Genomic DNA, 15,771 nt, shown 5'->3' with positions numbered 1-15,771 from the left:
AAGGAAGTCTGTACAGAATACAAATATTCCAAAACATGCATCCTGTTTGCAATAAGGCACTAAAGTAAAACTGCCAAAAATATGGCAAAGAAATTAACTTCATGTCCTGAATACAAAGCGTTATGTTTGGGGCAAATCCAACACAACACATCACTGAGTACCACTCTTCATATTTTTAAGCATGGTGGTGACTGCATCATGTTATGGGTATGCTTGTGATCGGCAAAGAGAGTTTTTTAGAAACGGAATAGAGCTTAGCACAGGCAAAATCCTAAAGGAAAACCTGGTTTAGTCTGCTTTCCAACAGACACTGGGAGACATTCACCTTTCAGCAGGTCAATAACCTAAAACACAAGGCCAAATCTACACTGGAGTTGCTTACCAAGATGACATTTAATGTTTCTGAGTGGCCTAGTTTTAACTTAAATCGGCTTGAAAATATATGGCAGGACTTGGAAATGGCTGCCTAGCAATGATCAACAACCAACTTTACAGAGCTTTAAGAATTGCTAAAATAATAATGTGAAAGTTTTGAAAATCCAGGTGTGCAAAGCTCTTAGAGACTTACCCAGATGAACTCACAGCTGTAATCGCTGCCAAAGGTGATTCTAACATGTATTGACTCAGGGGTGTGAATACCTTTGTAAATGAGATATTTCTGTCTTTTATTTTCACTAAATTTGCAAACATTTCTAAAAACATGTTTTCACTGTCATTATGGAGTATTGTGTGTAGATGGGTGAGCATTTTTTTTTATTGAATCCATTTTGAATTCAGGCTGTAACACAACAACGTGGAATAAGTCAAGGGGTATGAATACTTTCTGAAGGCTCATAGGGGCTGCATTATTTACATGGCAGAAAATCCCTCAGCGCTCCACACAGCACTTCAAAGCCTTCTCTCCACGTTAAGGGCAGGCTCAAGAGAAGGAGTGGTTTTCCTGGACGCTTTCCCCGAGAAATAAGCCAAACAAGAGCATCCACATGCAGTCATAATAGCCGAGCGACCCAATTAAAAATATTTCCACCCTCCATCATATCAATGTGCCCCAGTTGTGTGCAGGAAGATGGCTCTCTCGGCTCCCCCAACACATCAACAAAATAGATCTGTTTATGCGTTTGTGTCATGACTATTTAACAGCTTGTTTATTATTCGCAGTCAGTCAGCTTCTCACAGATTTGCGGGAGATTGTCATATCTCCAAGGTTTTTGGAAAGCAATTTCTATTTCAAGGTTAGGCTTCTGATAGCTCTATACTTTCAATATTTCAATTTAACATCCTTGGGGAAAAATCACTCAATTCCATTTAAGTCAATTTTTGAATTAATTCAACTAGGCAAATCAAATTCAAATTGAATTTCAATGCAGTATGCATTTATTATAATAATTTGATCCCAACCCTGGTTTGTTATATTGCCTTATTCTCACAGAGAAGTGTACCACTGACGGTGGGAGTGGCTATTTCTAGCATTGAATCAATTCGCAGTTCACATAACACTGTGGGTGCAAATAAACTGTCACATTGACTCTCATCATTTCATAACAAAGATGATGAGGAAAGTAAAGAAATAAAGTAAAGAAATAAAGTGCTAGGCTATATAGAACTGTCATGGTCACTCATACCTATTATTTTCAGTTCAAAGGATGGACAACGAATTCCTATTACCATTTAGATTAAGTTTTAAGTATGTCCATTCTGTTTTAGTTTAGTCATCAATGTGCACTTCTAGGTTTGTTGTCCTATTTCCCAAGTAGGCAAACTTTTAGACTAACTTTGATTAAACCAAAATAGCCACAATGTTAAAATTTAAACACCTCATCAACCTGTAAAGTCAAAAATATTTTTTCTCAATGACAAATTCAGAGGTTTCTGGAGTTTAGATTTTTGACAGCGCCACAACATTAATTTGTTATTGTAATAACCATCCAGTAACAGCTCACCAATATGAAATAAAACTATTATGCAACTATAGTACAACTGAAAGCCCAAGGGTTATACTGTCCTATATTTCTCCTTGTTTAGTGCCATATAGTATCTGTGTAGGCTCCACCCTAATTTATGTGTTCTCGGTCACCTGGAGCTGCATGGCAAATGGTCCAGAAACAAAGGACAATGCCCAAGGACTAGTCAGGCTTTCCCCCTCTGAGGGGCCAAAATGTATCTCTGTTACAGTCTCCAGAGGACTGACTATTGAATGAGTGATAGATACCAAACATGAATACTATATCATTATTCTTTCTGAAACTTGTTCACTGAGGAGAACTCTGATGCTATCTATATGGATGTATGATCTCTGTGGTAACTTGTATTTGTACAGGGTGAACTCTAAATTACTCTGAGGTTTTATTGTCCTCAGGAATTCTGTGTTATTTACATTTGTCTAATCCCCCACACAAGCTCTTAAATGCTGTGACACCCTATGGAGATAGGGCCTGGGAGTGTTTAGGTTACTGTAAACGTTTGATTGGTCAATAGTGGTTGGTTTTGGGTTGAAAGGTTACACCTTCAGATGTTTAAATGGAATGAAATGCCTTTGTTCTCTCTTATCCTGTATCCAGTCCATGGAGGAAGGTTGTATAATAGATTTTACATTTACATTTTTAGTCATTTAGCAGACGCTCTTATCCAGAGCGACTTACAGGAGCAATTAGGGTTAAGTGCCTTGCTCAAGGGCACATCAACAGATTTTTCACCTAGTCGGCTCGGGGATTAGAACCAGCGACCTTTAGGTTACTGGCACAACGCTCTTAACCACTAAGCTACCTGCCGCCATTCTCATTTCCTAGGCTTCTAGGCCTCTTGTCTAATAGGCATCTCTTTGTTCATGCTTTGTCTTCTAATTTAACTTTAGGATTAATATGCCTAGAATTATGCTTTGTTAATGTCAGTATTGCCTTGTAATTTAAGCTTTATGCCTTGTATGTGAATCCATTCATTTGACAAAGTAATTAAATAATTCCATTCTCAGACATTTCTTGATTGCCTATTACTGTAACTCGACTATAGTGTTCTTGCATATTGCTAAATCATCTTTATGGAGTCAGATAAACCTTTTAATAGGCTAATTGCTTAGTCTTATTACTAGCATGAGAGGCATTTATAATATCATATATACTGTATATACACATGTCAAATATACACTGCTCAAAAAAATTAAGGGAACACTTAAACAACACAATGTAACTCCAAGTCAATCACACTTCTGTGAAATCAAACTGTCCACTTAGGAAGCAACACTGATTGACAATACATTTCACATGCTGTTGTGCAAATGGAATAGACAACAGGTGGAAATTATAGGCAATTAGCAAGACACCCCCCAATAAAGGACTGGTTTTGCAGGTGGTGACCACAGACCACTTCTCAGTTCCTATGCTTCCTGGCTGATGTTTTGGTCACTTTTGAATGCTGGCGGTGCTTTCACTCTAGTGGTAGCATGAGACGGAGTCTACAACCCACACAAGTGGCTCAGGTAGTGCAGCTCATCCAGGATGGCACATCAATGCGAGCTGTTGCAAGAAGGTTTGCTGTGTCTGTCAGCGTAGTGTCCAGAGCATGGAGGCGCTACCAGGAGACAGGCCAGTACATCAGGAGACGTGGAGGAGGCCGTAGGAGGGCAACAACCCAGCAGCAGGACTGCTACCTCCGTCTTTGTGCAAGGAGGAGCAGGAGGAGCACTGCCAGAGCCCTGCAAAATGACCTCCAGCAGGCCACAAATGTGCATGTGTCTGCTCAAACGGTCAGAAACAGACTCCATGAGGGTGGTATGAGGGCCCGACGTCCACAGGTGGGGGTTGTGCTTACAGCCCAACACCGTGCAGGACGTTTGGCATTTGCCAGAGAACACCAAGATTAGCAAATTCGCCACTGGCGCCCTGTGCTCTTCACAGATGAAAGCAGGTTCACACTGAGCACATGTGACAGATGTGACAGAGTCTGGAGACGCCGTGGAGAACGTTCTGCTGCCCTGCAACATCCTCCAGCATGACCGGTTTGGCGTTGGGTCAGTCATAGTGTGGGGTGGCATTTCTTTGGGGGGGCCGCACAGCCCTCCATGTGCTCGCCATAAGTAGCCTGACTGCCATTAGGTACCGAGATGAGATCCTCAGACCCCTTGTGAGACCATATGCTGGTGCGGTTGGCCCTGGGTTCCTCCTAATGCAAGACAATGCTAGACCTCATGTGGCTGGAGTGTGTCAGCAGTTCCTGCAAGAGGAAGGCATTGATGCTATGGACTGGCCCGCCGTCTCCCAGACCTGAATCCAATTGAGCACATCTGGGATATCATGTCTCGCTCCATCCACCAACGCCACATTGCACCACAGACTGTCCAGGAGTTGGCGGATGCTTTAGTCCAGGTCTGGGAGGAGATCCCTCAGGAGACCATCTGCCACCTCATCAGGAGCATGCCCAGGCGTTGTAGGGAGGTCATACAGGCACGTGGAGGCCACACACACTACTGAGTCTCATTTTGACTTGTTTTAAGGACATTACATCAAAGTTGGATCAGCCTGTAGTGTGGTTTTCCACTTTAATTTTGAGGGTGACTCCAAATCCAGACCTCCATGGGTTGATACATTTGATTTCCATTGATAATTTTTGTGTGATTATGTTGTCAGCACATTCAACTATGTAAAGAAAAAAGTATTTAATAAGATTATTTCATTCATTCAGATCTAGGATGTGTTATTTTAGTGTTCCCTTTATTTTTTTGAGCAGTGTATTACTGCCCACTACATCTGTTTTCAGTTCCTTTGAATTTCTCAGTCAGAATGCTGCAGTCAGAGAATGTGGCCTGTTAGAGAATGGCTGCTCCCTGTGTGCTTTGATCAAAGTGGGGAGAATGAGAGAGACAGTGAGCTGCACATGGTGTCACTGGGGGTTATGAGGAAAAGAGAAGCGCTCCCACCAATGCCTGTGACAGCGTGGACTCTCCTCTCCCAGCTATGCACAATATTATGAAATGAACAGTAATGCTCATTTGATGCACATCTGAAGAAAGGGATGAGACATAGAGAATCTCTCTTTCTCTTTCTCTCTTTCTCTCTCGCTTGCTGAAGTTACAAAAAAATGTGTTTTTGACTGAAGTTACAGAAATATGTTTTTCACAATCTGATGGTGATCTATCAGGACCTCTTCAAAAAAAGTTGTCATATGTTGATCATGGACCCTAAGAGGAAATGCTATTTCTTGCAAAGTTTTGGAAAGCTCTCGTTTTGGATTTGGTTAATGTATATTGTATGAGGTGTATGACGCCTCTGTACTCCAGTCTAGTGCATTCACAAAAGTCCCAAGCCATTGCACCATCTTTAGCATAAAAATTAAAGTACATGAATATACAGAAGCCCTGAAGCCCAAGGCAAAAAAAAAAAAAAAAGTACAGTCTTGGAATTATCTTGTTTGAACCACTTAGTATCTTGTTTGAACAACTTTGTATCTCGTTCGAATGACTTAATTGTTCTTTGTCTAATTAGACCTCTTTTGTCATGCAGCTTGTCAGACCGTGTAATGGTTGCTGCAGCCATTCATTCACCGATTCCATTACATTTTACATTTGAGTCATTTAGCAGACGCTCTTATCCAGAGCGTCTTACAGTTAGTGAGTGCATTCCATTTTTCATCCATTGATATGATTATTCATTGCAGTTCTTTGATAGCCTAAAGCAGGGATGCTTTTGAATGGCAGCGCATATAAGTGGGCAAGTGTGGAGCGAGGGGCAGAGCGTAATTTGAGCAGATTTAAAGAATTGTGTCTGCCTTCTCTCCCGCTCCAATTTCCCTGTGGTACTGCTCAGCCACAAGCTCTGGGCATGCTCTGCCCAGCATTTATCGTTTCCTTTATCACTATTCTTTTAATTAGGCCTATTCAGTTGTCATTATTTAGCCTACCCCACCCACAGTAGGCTATATATAGTTTATATTCTACTTTCTACTATAAATGGAGGTTTTAGGTAGGCAATACATAGGTTACTGTAACATTTATATCGTTTTTTCTTGGAATAGAAACACCATAATATAAAACATTTAATTAATTTAAAATGTCTTAAACAAATTGTAAATAATAAAGGCCAGTATCAGCTTCTTTTCATAAATAAAAGGGAATAAATTATATTAAACTGCAGCGATCAAATGATTTGCGCACAGCAAACACCAACAAGCTTCACATGTGCATTGAGCGTGGGAAATGCGCGCTACAAATTAAATATTATTATTATAAAGACAGAATAATATACATGTAAAAGCTTAATTACATAAAGGAATATTAGTGGGAATATAGCCATAATATAAAGAAGAGAATGGAGATTGGAATATATTTCAAAAGCGTAAAATTGAAAAATACATTGATGAAGAGTATTTTGTGTATATCGTTGACCAAAAACTAAACAAAATGTGGAAAAAGTCAAGGGGTTTGAATACTTTCAGGGCATATTTACCAATCAGGGCATTTGAAGCTGTGCAGAGTTCTTCATGCCTTCTACTGAACCTGGTCTGATATTGCAATTTGCAAAAAAGATTTGTCCTGTCCCTTAGGGGATTTAGATAATTAAACCGTATTTTAGGGACTGCAGATTACCACCGTGGAGCTGTTTTAATGCACCAATAATCTGTGTTCTCTTTTGGTGATATCACCATTGCGCATGCCCTCATTGACAGTCTGTTCGATTACAGCCAAAAGCTGTTTTGTGGGGTTTGGAGTGTGTCTCTTTATAGAACGTCTGATCATGCAGTTGCCTGAGTACTTCTTAATTATAGACAGTGTAGTCTGGTACAGTGACCTCCCTTGTCCCCTGGGCGTATGACTATAGAGGTGTCATTCTGGAGATTTAAGGGCTTGTGTAATAGGCCCAGATGAACGTAGCTGGAGCCCTAAACACACTTTTCGTGGGGACAGAGGGGTTGCAATCTCTAACGAACAGTTTCAGATGTAATGTGCGTAGGCGTTAGTAGTCGAAACGCGGTGCAATTGTGCATCCTGGTATTCTGGCTGATTTGTTTTCTGTAAATAGTTCACCAAAGTTTATTGTACTGGCCTTCATTGTTATTTACGATTTATTTAAGATATTTTAGATTAATTAAATTGGTTTATATTATGGTGTTTCTATTCCAAGAAAAACAAAAAATAATTGTTTTTACGGTAGCCTATGTATTGCCTACCTAAAACATCTGTTAATGCATTTGAAGTCCTTCAAACTAGAAACTACATATCCTAATGTTAGAAAGTAGAATATAAACTAGATATAGGCTGTGGGTGGGGTAGGCTCAATAATGACAACCGAATAGGCCTAATTAAAAGAATAGTGATAAAGGAAATGAAAAATGCAGATCATGCCCAGAGCGAAATTGGAGCAGGAGAGAAGGCTGTTCGAATTATGCTCTGCTCCTCGCTCCACACTCGCCCACTTACATGCTCAGCCCTGCTTTAGGCTATCAAAGAACGGTCAATTAACCAAATTTACTGATCTTGAGCATTCGGAAAGTATTCAGACCCCTTCACTCTTTCCTAATTTTGTTACGGTACAGCCTTATGGATTAAATTGTATTTTCCCCTCATGAAGCTACACACAATACCCCATAATGACAAAGCAAAAGCAGGTTTTTGAAAATAAAAAACTTAAATATCACATTTACATACTGTAAGTATTCAGACCCTTGACTCAGTACTTTGTTGAAACACTTTTGGCAGCGATTACAGTATGGAGTCTTCTCGGGTATGACGCTACAAGCTTGGCACACCTGTATTTGGGGAGTTTCTCCCATTCTTCTCAGCAGATCCTCTCAAGCTTTGTCAGGTTGGATGGGGAGCGTCGCTGCACAGCTATTTTCAGGTGTCTCCAGAGATGTTTGATCAGGTTCAAGTCCGGGCTCTGGCTGGGCCACTCAAAGACATTCAGAGACTTGTCCCGAAGCTACTCCTACGTTGTCTTGGCTGTGTGCTTAGGGTCATTGTCCTGTTGGAAGGTGAACCTTCGGTTCTGAGCGCTCTGGAGCAGGTTTTCATCAAATATCTCTCAGTACTTTGCACCATTAATCTTTCCCTCAATCCTGACTAGTCTCCCAGTCCCTGCCGCTGAAAAACATCCCCACAGCCTGATGCTGCCACCACCATGCTTCACCGTAGGGATGGTGCCAGGTTTCCTCTAGACGTGACGCTTGGCATTCAGGCCAAAGAGTTCAATCTTGGTTTCATCAGACCAGAGAATCTTGTTTTCCATGGTCTGAGAGTCCTTTAGGGGCCTTTTGGCAAACTCCAAGTGGGCTGTCATGCCTTTTACTGAGGAGTGGCTTCCATCTGGCCACTCTACCATAAAGGCCTGATTGGTGGAGTGCTGCAGAGATGGTTGTCCTTCTGGAAGGTTTTCCCATCTCCAAAGAGGAACTCTGGAGCTCTGTCAGAGTGACCATCGTGTTCTTGGTCACCTCCCTGACCAAGGCCCTTCTCCCCCGATTGCTCAGTTTGGACGGGCAGCCAGCTCTAGAAAGAGTCTGTGGCCTTAAAGAGGATTACTGTAGAACTAACGATGAAGGAAATTATCACTAAGAGCCATTTGGCTTTAGAACAGAGCTGTCAGATTCTTACGAGAGCCTCCTACATGGTTTGAGTAAAAGAGTATTAGGCTAAATGGTTCCAAACTTCTTCTATTTAAGAATGATGGAGGCCACTGTGTTCTTGGGAACCTTCAATGCTGCAGACATTCTTTGGTACCCTTCCCCAGATCTGTGCCTCGACACAATCCTGTCTCGGAGCTCTACGGACAATTCCTTCAACCTCATGGCTTGGTTTTTGCTCTGACATGCACTGTCAAATGTGGGACCTTATATAGACAGGTGTGCCTTTCCAAATCATGTCCAATCAATTTAATTTACCACAGGTGGACTCCAATCAAGTTGTAGAAACATCAAGGATGATCAATGGAAACAGGATGCACCTGAGCTCAATTTGGAGTCTCATAGCAAAGGGTCTGAATACTGATGTAAATACATTTGTCTTTGTTTTTTTAATTACATTTGCAAACATTTCTATAAACTTGTTTTCGCTTTCTCATTATGGGGTATTGTGTGTAGACTGATGAGGGAGAACAATTATTTAATCCATTTTAGAATAAGGCTGTAAAGTAACAAAATGTTTAAAAAGTCAAGGTGTCTGAATACTTTCCGAATGCACTGTATGTTGCCCTAAGAGTTGTACAAGGTTGGTAGAATCTTATTAAAAATTATTCACAGCTGTAATGGCTGCCAAAGGTGCTTCCACCAAGCGTTAACTCAGGGGTGTGGAGACATGCAATTTCTATTATTTTTCTTTCATTTTGAAAATGTAGAGTAGGTTGTGTAGATCGATGGGGGAAAAAAATCTAATATAATCCCTTTTTAGATAAAATTATAAGTCAGCAAAATGGAAAACTGTGCAAGAGATGTGTAAACTTTCTCTAGCGACTGTACATGAATATCTTAGTAGTGTTGTAGATGTTGACTGCCTTTTTCTCTCTCCCTCTCCCTTTCTCCAGATCTGTCGGTGTAACGTGAAGGCGACCCAGCAGCAGTTTTTCCACAGTCTGGCGGTGAGACAAAGCCTTGCCCTCCACTTCAACATCCAGCAGGACTGTGGCCACTTCCTGGCTGACGTCCCCCCCCGCCTGCTGCCCTGGGAGGAGGAGGAGGAGGAGGAAGAAGAAGAGGAAGATGATGAGGAAGGGCAGAAAGAGACCGAGGATAAGGAGTCAAGTAGGAAGAAGGAGACTGTCGAAACTACGAATGCCACGCAGAACGGGCAAGCCGAGGAGGCCCAGATCCCAGGCCACCACATGGGCACCACCGGCCGCCTGCGCAGCCGGGTGGTGGTGATCACCCGTGAGGTGCCCTTCCAGACCGTTGCTGACTTCGTTCGGGAGGGCGCGGTCCGGCACGCCCGCAACCCGGACCTGTACGAACGTCAGGTGTGCCTGCTGCTGTTACAGCTGTGCTCGGGCCTGGAGCACATGAAGCCCTACCACGTGACCCACTGTGACCTGCGCCTGGAGAACCTGCTGCTGGTGCACTGCCACCCGGGCAACCCCTGGAACTTGGACCTGCTCGAGCCCAACAATAACAGCAGCAACAGCGCCACCTCCGGGGCAGGTGCTGCCAACGCGGCCACCAACGCCACCTGCCCCGCCCGCCTCATCATAAGCAACTTCTCCCAGGCCAAGCAGAAGAGCCCCTTGGTGGTGGACCCTGGCGCGCTGCGCAACCAGTCGCGGCTGGCGCCTGAGATCGTCACAGCGACGCAGTATCGCAAGTGCGACGAGTTCCAGACGGGCATCCTCATCTACGAGATGCTGCACCAGCCCAACCCCTTCGAGGAGACGCCCGAGCTGAAGGAGAGGGAGTACACCTGGGCCGACCTGCCACCACTCCCAGCCCGCTCCCTCTACTCCCAGGGCCTGCAGCAGCTGGCCAGCCTCCTTCTCACCGTCAACCCCTCGGAAAGGATCCAGATGGCCGAGGCCAGGGCCTGCCTGCAGTGTCTGCTCTGGGGGCCCCGTGAGGACCTCTTCCAGGCGCTCAGCTACACCAGTGGCCACACTTCAGGCGCCAACTCCAGCCAGCAAGAGACCACCCTCCAGAACTGGCTGGACCTGAAGCGGACGCTGATGATGATCAAGTTTGCAGAGCGCTCACTGGACACGGGCTGCGGCGTGAGCCTGGAGGATTGGCTGTGCTGCAAGTACTTGGCCTTCGTGACCACAGACACACTCAGCCGAGTGGTGCGCATCCTACAGCAGCAACACCCACAGTCCCAGCATCTGACCCAGTCTCAGCAGCACCTAACCCAATCCCAACACCTGACCCACTCCCAACCACTCTGAGCTCCATTACTCACTAGCTACTCACTACTCATTCAATTCTCTCTACACTCGTATCGCTATGCTAACTGAAGATCTTAGACTTCCCTTCTCGTCTCTGTCCTATCCCTTCAACAACGCAACCAAACCATGAGCAGAAAATCTATGATAAAAACTGTAATAAATCATTAGCCTTATTGTGGACTATGACGTGTGCAGTGCTCAGTTGTTTCATCAGTGTATATTTTCTTTTGGCGGGAAAAAGTGTAGGGGGTGGGTGTTTATCAAAATTAAACCTGCGTCAATGTACGATAAAGTACTCGGATGAGACAAAAAGTTATTTGATACTGCAAACTGGCGAATAGTCCTCGCTTGGTAAAATCTCAATGAGCTTCAATGAACAAGTAGGAAAAAAACTTAAACCCTCAAAGGATGCTTGAATGGCTCTCAGCTGGAGTTGCCACAGCAACAGGTTATCTCCACATTCAATTCAATGGGCCCTGATCGGAAAATCCAATCTCCTCAGACTTCAGTCTACTTTCACATTATTAGCAAATAATTAAACAGGTCCTCTCTGCCATGGTTTGTTGTTCAGTTTATAGTATGTGACAATAATACATCAGCACTGAGACTGGATATAGGCCTAGTGATAGTGACCACATAGCCCAGCCAATCTCTGCTGGCTCCAGTTGCTCTGACATCCCCTTGTTCTCTGTGTGTTTGTGTAGCCACCTCTCAAAACTGTCTCAGACATGAGTCCTATTGGGAATTCAGAGGGATTTAGCCTTCAGATCAGAGCTATCCTAACTAGAGATATCTGTCACCTTGAACTAGCAGTTTGAATAATGCAGTTAGTTTAGCTTTGAATGGATTTCAAGATAGAATGTCAGCGCGTATAGTGTAGTGGTCGTGCTTGCCCCAATACTACAGCTCATTCAGTTCAGTCCTAGTCTAAACATCTCCAGTTCTTCATCAAGGTGAATGCATTGTAACACAGTTATTTGAAGTGTCCTTACCACTGCTTAAATACAGTACATGAGTCTGCAATCAATGCAGGCTGCCATGTTGCTTCTTAGTATCATTGATGAGAAGTTACAGTAGTTGGACATGAAAGCACTCCCAATGTAATTTGCTAGTTTCTAAGCAAAACCAGAACTTTGAATACTAGGAAGTCTGTTTTAGTTGTGTGTTTCGTGGACAAACACTATTTTTACTTTGGATATGTGCAATTAATGTAAAATGTTATTATTAACTATGAAAATGACAGTACTTAAACATGTACGTAGCCTACTTTTATCACAGTATGCAACTTTTCAGTTTTTCTCGCTTCCATTATTATTTCTGGCACATAACTGGTGATGACGTTTAGCTGAAAACGCAGGATTTAGTCTCAAACCCTAATTTTGGGAGCTAGGACAACATTATTGCAGTGCGTAGGGGGACTTTTATGTTTCAGGGACTGCCTGTTGGGTTTTATTTTTTTAATTTGTTTGTAGTCTTTAATTATATATATTTTTCATTGTATTTGTTCATATAAGATGCTTATGTGTTTCTAATTGACTGGTTCTGGCCTGGGTGATATGATCAATGTTTGCACATTCAGTTGAACTCAAGCGCTCCTAAACGGAGAACAGGTCGTAATAAAAAGCAGTTCTGGCCTGGTAATGCTGTTTAGTCTGGTTTAACCAGGCTAGTTCCAGCCCTCGTGGAAAGAAACACGCTGTGTTTTGCTCAGCAGCAGCACATGGAATGTAGGAGTCTGCCTGGACTCGAGTGAAACTTTGGTTGGAACTGAAAGGATCCCATGAACCTGGACTTATTATTCTCAAGAGACTGTCAGCCACTCAGCCTCCATTTTGGGGTGTTTCGCTAGTCAACCACTATACATGACAAGAGCTCCCGATCAATAGAGAACGGCCACTACCTTAAACCCTGCTCCCTGCACATCAATACTAACCACACCACCCAACCACTGAGATTCATCTGCCTGTTGTCCCATCACTATATATCTGTTTTATGGGCTGCCATGGGAACCCACTACAACCGTTGCAGATACATATCCATCCCTCTGCCTCATCAGCATTGGTGTTACCACTGCACACAGTCAGCTTGTGGTCCATTATAGGCTAACGAATGAGCTTTGGCTTTATGGCCTGTGTCTGTCTGCCTGGAATCAATGCAACTGAAATACATGGCTTACATTGGCTTTGCTTCTATCAGTTAGGGGGCCTACTAAAGACAATAGAGACTGTTGGTGTGCTTTTGTGATTTAACAAAATGAGAGATTTCGGCAGATCACACATACTTTGGACTCACAGGTTGACGTCTCTAGCAGTGCTAGTTCGACACAGCAGATTCCTATAATAGGGATTGTATAATGTAAAATTATACATTGGTTATGTTGATACCTTGACACAAATACTCAGCAGAGTACCCTGATATTTCTTTTCTGTAACCTTCTAGATTTATATATCCACAATTGGGCAATGGCCTCCGGCATAGTATATTTCTGGGGTTTACTACACACATTGCACAACAGACTATTTGATTTCCAAACATAACAGGTGTATGACTCTGAAACACATATTTGGGATTCCTCTTGTAATGTCTCATCATCCTGTACGTGTCCATGCAGGTTTGGTTTCTCTTAGTAAGTATTTAACTGTTGTACTTATTCACCTCTACTCATCTAACAGCATCTTGTGAGAAAAATGGCCAAACCCTGCCATGGTTTCCTTTCTATATCCAAATGAATAACATGACATAGCAGCCAGCCACTCACTAGTTAGGTCAGTGGGGGAGAACTGCTGGGAACTACTGTGAGGAAGGGATCCTGTGTATTTAGATATAGGGTCAGATGTGATGTCAAGGACATCGAATGCAGCCCTATAGGTGACTCCAGGTCAAAGAGTCCAGGTCGCTGTATTGGTTAATATACTGAGGAATGCATGTGGACTGCACTGGTGGCTGTCCTTGTATCTAGAGAGTGAACATTTATATTATCTAATCTAATGTAATCTTAAATCCACACTATTTACAGAATTTACAGTGCACCGCTATCAGTCTGCCACGACAGACAAGATACCATGCATCAGTTTAAAAGGAAAAGCTTTACTTTTTTGTCTCATTTGTTTTGGGAGAAAACTGGTGAATTGGTTTTTCTGTCCAGAAGAATGTTATTGTAAAACTATAGTGTTCTCACCTTTGGGAAAAAGAGTGTTTGCATACAGATTCATGTACAGTATTTTCCCCTCTTGTAAATGATAGTTAAACTACTTTAACAGCCAGTTGGGAGGAGGGTTTTTGAATGAATAACAAACACCATTAAAAACGCATTGTTCATGGATAGTGTTGCCAACAGTGAGTTTTGCAGTTTTTTATCATTGCATTTTAATCGCCACTGAACATAAAAAGTAAGCTCTCTTGGCTTTCTATATATGTGTATATCTCTTGGCCTATTGCCATTTTATTGTTGATCAAGTTAACTGATATTAACACAACAATAAATGTATGTTTTTATATACATTGTGTGTGAGATCCCATTATTGCCAATCCGTCTCATCCGTTTGCATGTCCCTCTTGTGATGATAAAGTGTAACAACTGACTAATACAAGGGCTGCATCTCGATAGTCTAGTTGGCTTCCTTATGAGTTAGGATCCTCCCCTTGACTCCTTTCCTTTATTTGCACTGATGTGACAAAGCAGGACCGGAGAAAGCAAATACCTTGTAGTTATCCACTAGGTTGCTTTCATGTCTTCTATGCTTTCAGATTATCGGGGCAAATGAAGGAGATGACACACTGGGGAGAAGCCACTAGAGAATTGAGCAACTGTGGTTTTATCAGTTCATCTGCGTGAGTTGAATGCTTGTTAATTGTCAATCTCATATAAGTGAAAGGTATGTACAGAGCTTCAAGACGCTTTTGGCATTTGGATATGTTGGTCATCATGATGGAAACATCAGAAATGGGGAGAATCATTTAAAATTTGACTGAAAACAACAAGCAACTCCAATGATCAAATGGTGATCAAGTTAAAATGGAATCGACGGCATCCCTGTCAGACTTTCTAGCTCAATATTTAGTTTTTATTCCCAAGTCTGATTTCAGGACTCTAATGTAAATGTAAGACCTATAAATATTAAAATAGCATGTAATACTTAAAGTGACTCTCCAGTGTTTCCAGATTTTTATAAAATATATGAGTGAAATAGTTTTCCTTCCAAAAAATTGTAATTCAAGTAATTCTCCGGTACTTTTGTATACTTTTTAGCCAGTAGTTCTGAAAGTAGTGTGTAGAAGCCAAAAGTGGTTGCTGAAAATTGCGTACTACGTCACATATGTGCAGAAATATGCACCATGTCATTGCTCTCGCTGGCGCTCTGCAGTGTGTGCATCTTACTAGCTGTCACTCAAATGGTGATGGGCTGAAGCTCATTGGCTAGAACTCAAATTACCAGGGGGGCAGGCCCACGTGGGGGAAAATGTAGGGAAAATGGCACAGCACACCTTTCAAACTATGGATTTCGTGGCTAATTGAGGTAAGACAATCATTCTGCTCATAGATTATGCATATATGAACTACACATTGACACATCCAGCCCAAAGTGGAATGTTGAAAAAAGACTTAGTAGTCGCCAAAGTTCGGGAGCATGTCTTTAAGAATGTTAAAAAGCAGCTTGTCTGTGTTGGAATGTTGTGGGCGTACCCCAACAACAGAATGGTGTGGGCGTATACCGGTCATTACAAATATTAATGTGAGTAGACAGCTGATTGGCCAGCTCATCCTCTACAGGAGGATGAAATCATCATTTATGAGGAAATAGCAAGCATTTTTGAAAAGGTCTGTTTGAGATTAACGTTTGAGGTGGTGTTTTTGAAGTGTTTTTTTTCTCTCCAATTGATCCTTTGGCCACAAATACTAGTATAGGAGTCGACAACATTATTTGGG

The 15,771-nt window shown here is 42.4% G+C and overlaps 1 protein-coding gene across 1 annotated transcript in view; it reads left to right on the top strand.

Moving 5' to 3' along the window:
- peak1 (pseudopodium-enriched atypical kinase 1) overlaps nt 1–14,343 on the top strand; it is a 45,460-nt gene extending 31,117 nt beyond the window's left edge. The window contains exon 4 of the mRNA XM_041837647.2: nt 9,504–14,343. Coding sequence (XP_041693581.2) covers nt 9,504–10,844 — 1,341 coding nt within the window. The 3' untranslated portion in view covers nt 10,845–14,343. The remainder of the gene's footprint in view (nt 1–9,503) is intronic.
- Nucleotides 14,344–15,771: the final 1,428 nt, after the last annotated feature.

Source organism: Coregonus clupeaformis, chromosome 19, assembly GCF_020615455.1.
Source record: "Coregonus clupeaformis isolate EN_2021a chromosome 19, ASM2061545v1, whole genome shotgun sequence".
In the NCBI taxonomy this organism is placed as follows: domain Eukaryota; kingdom Metazoa; phylum Chordata; class Actinopteri; order Salmoniformes; family Salmonidae; genus Coregonus; species Coregonus clupeaformis.
Note: the sequence above shows the minus strand (reverse complement) of the source record. Positions and strands in the feature narration are given on the sequence as shown.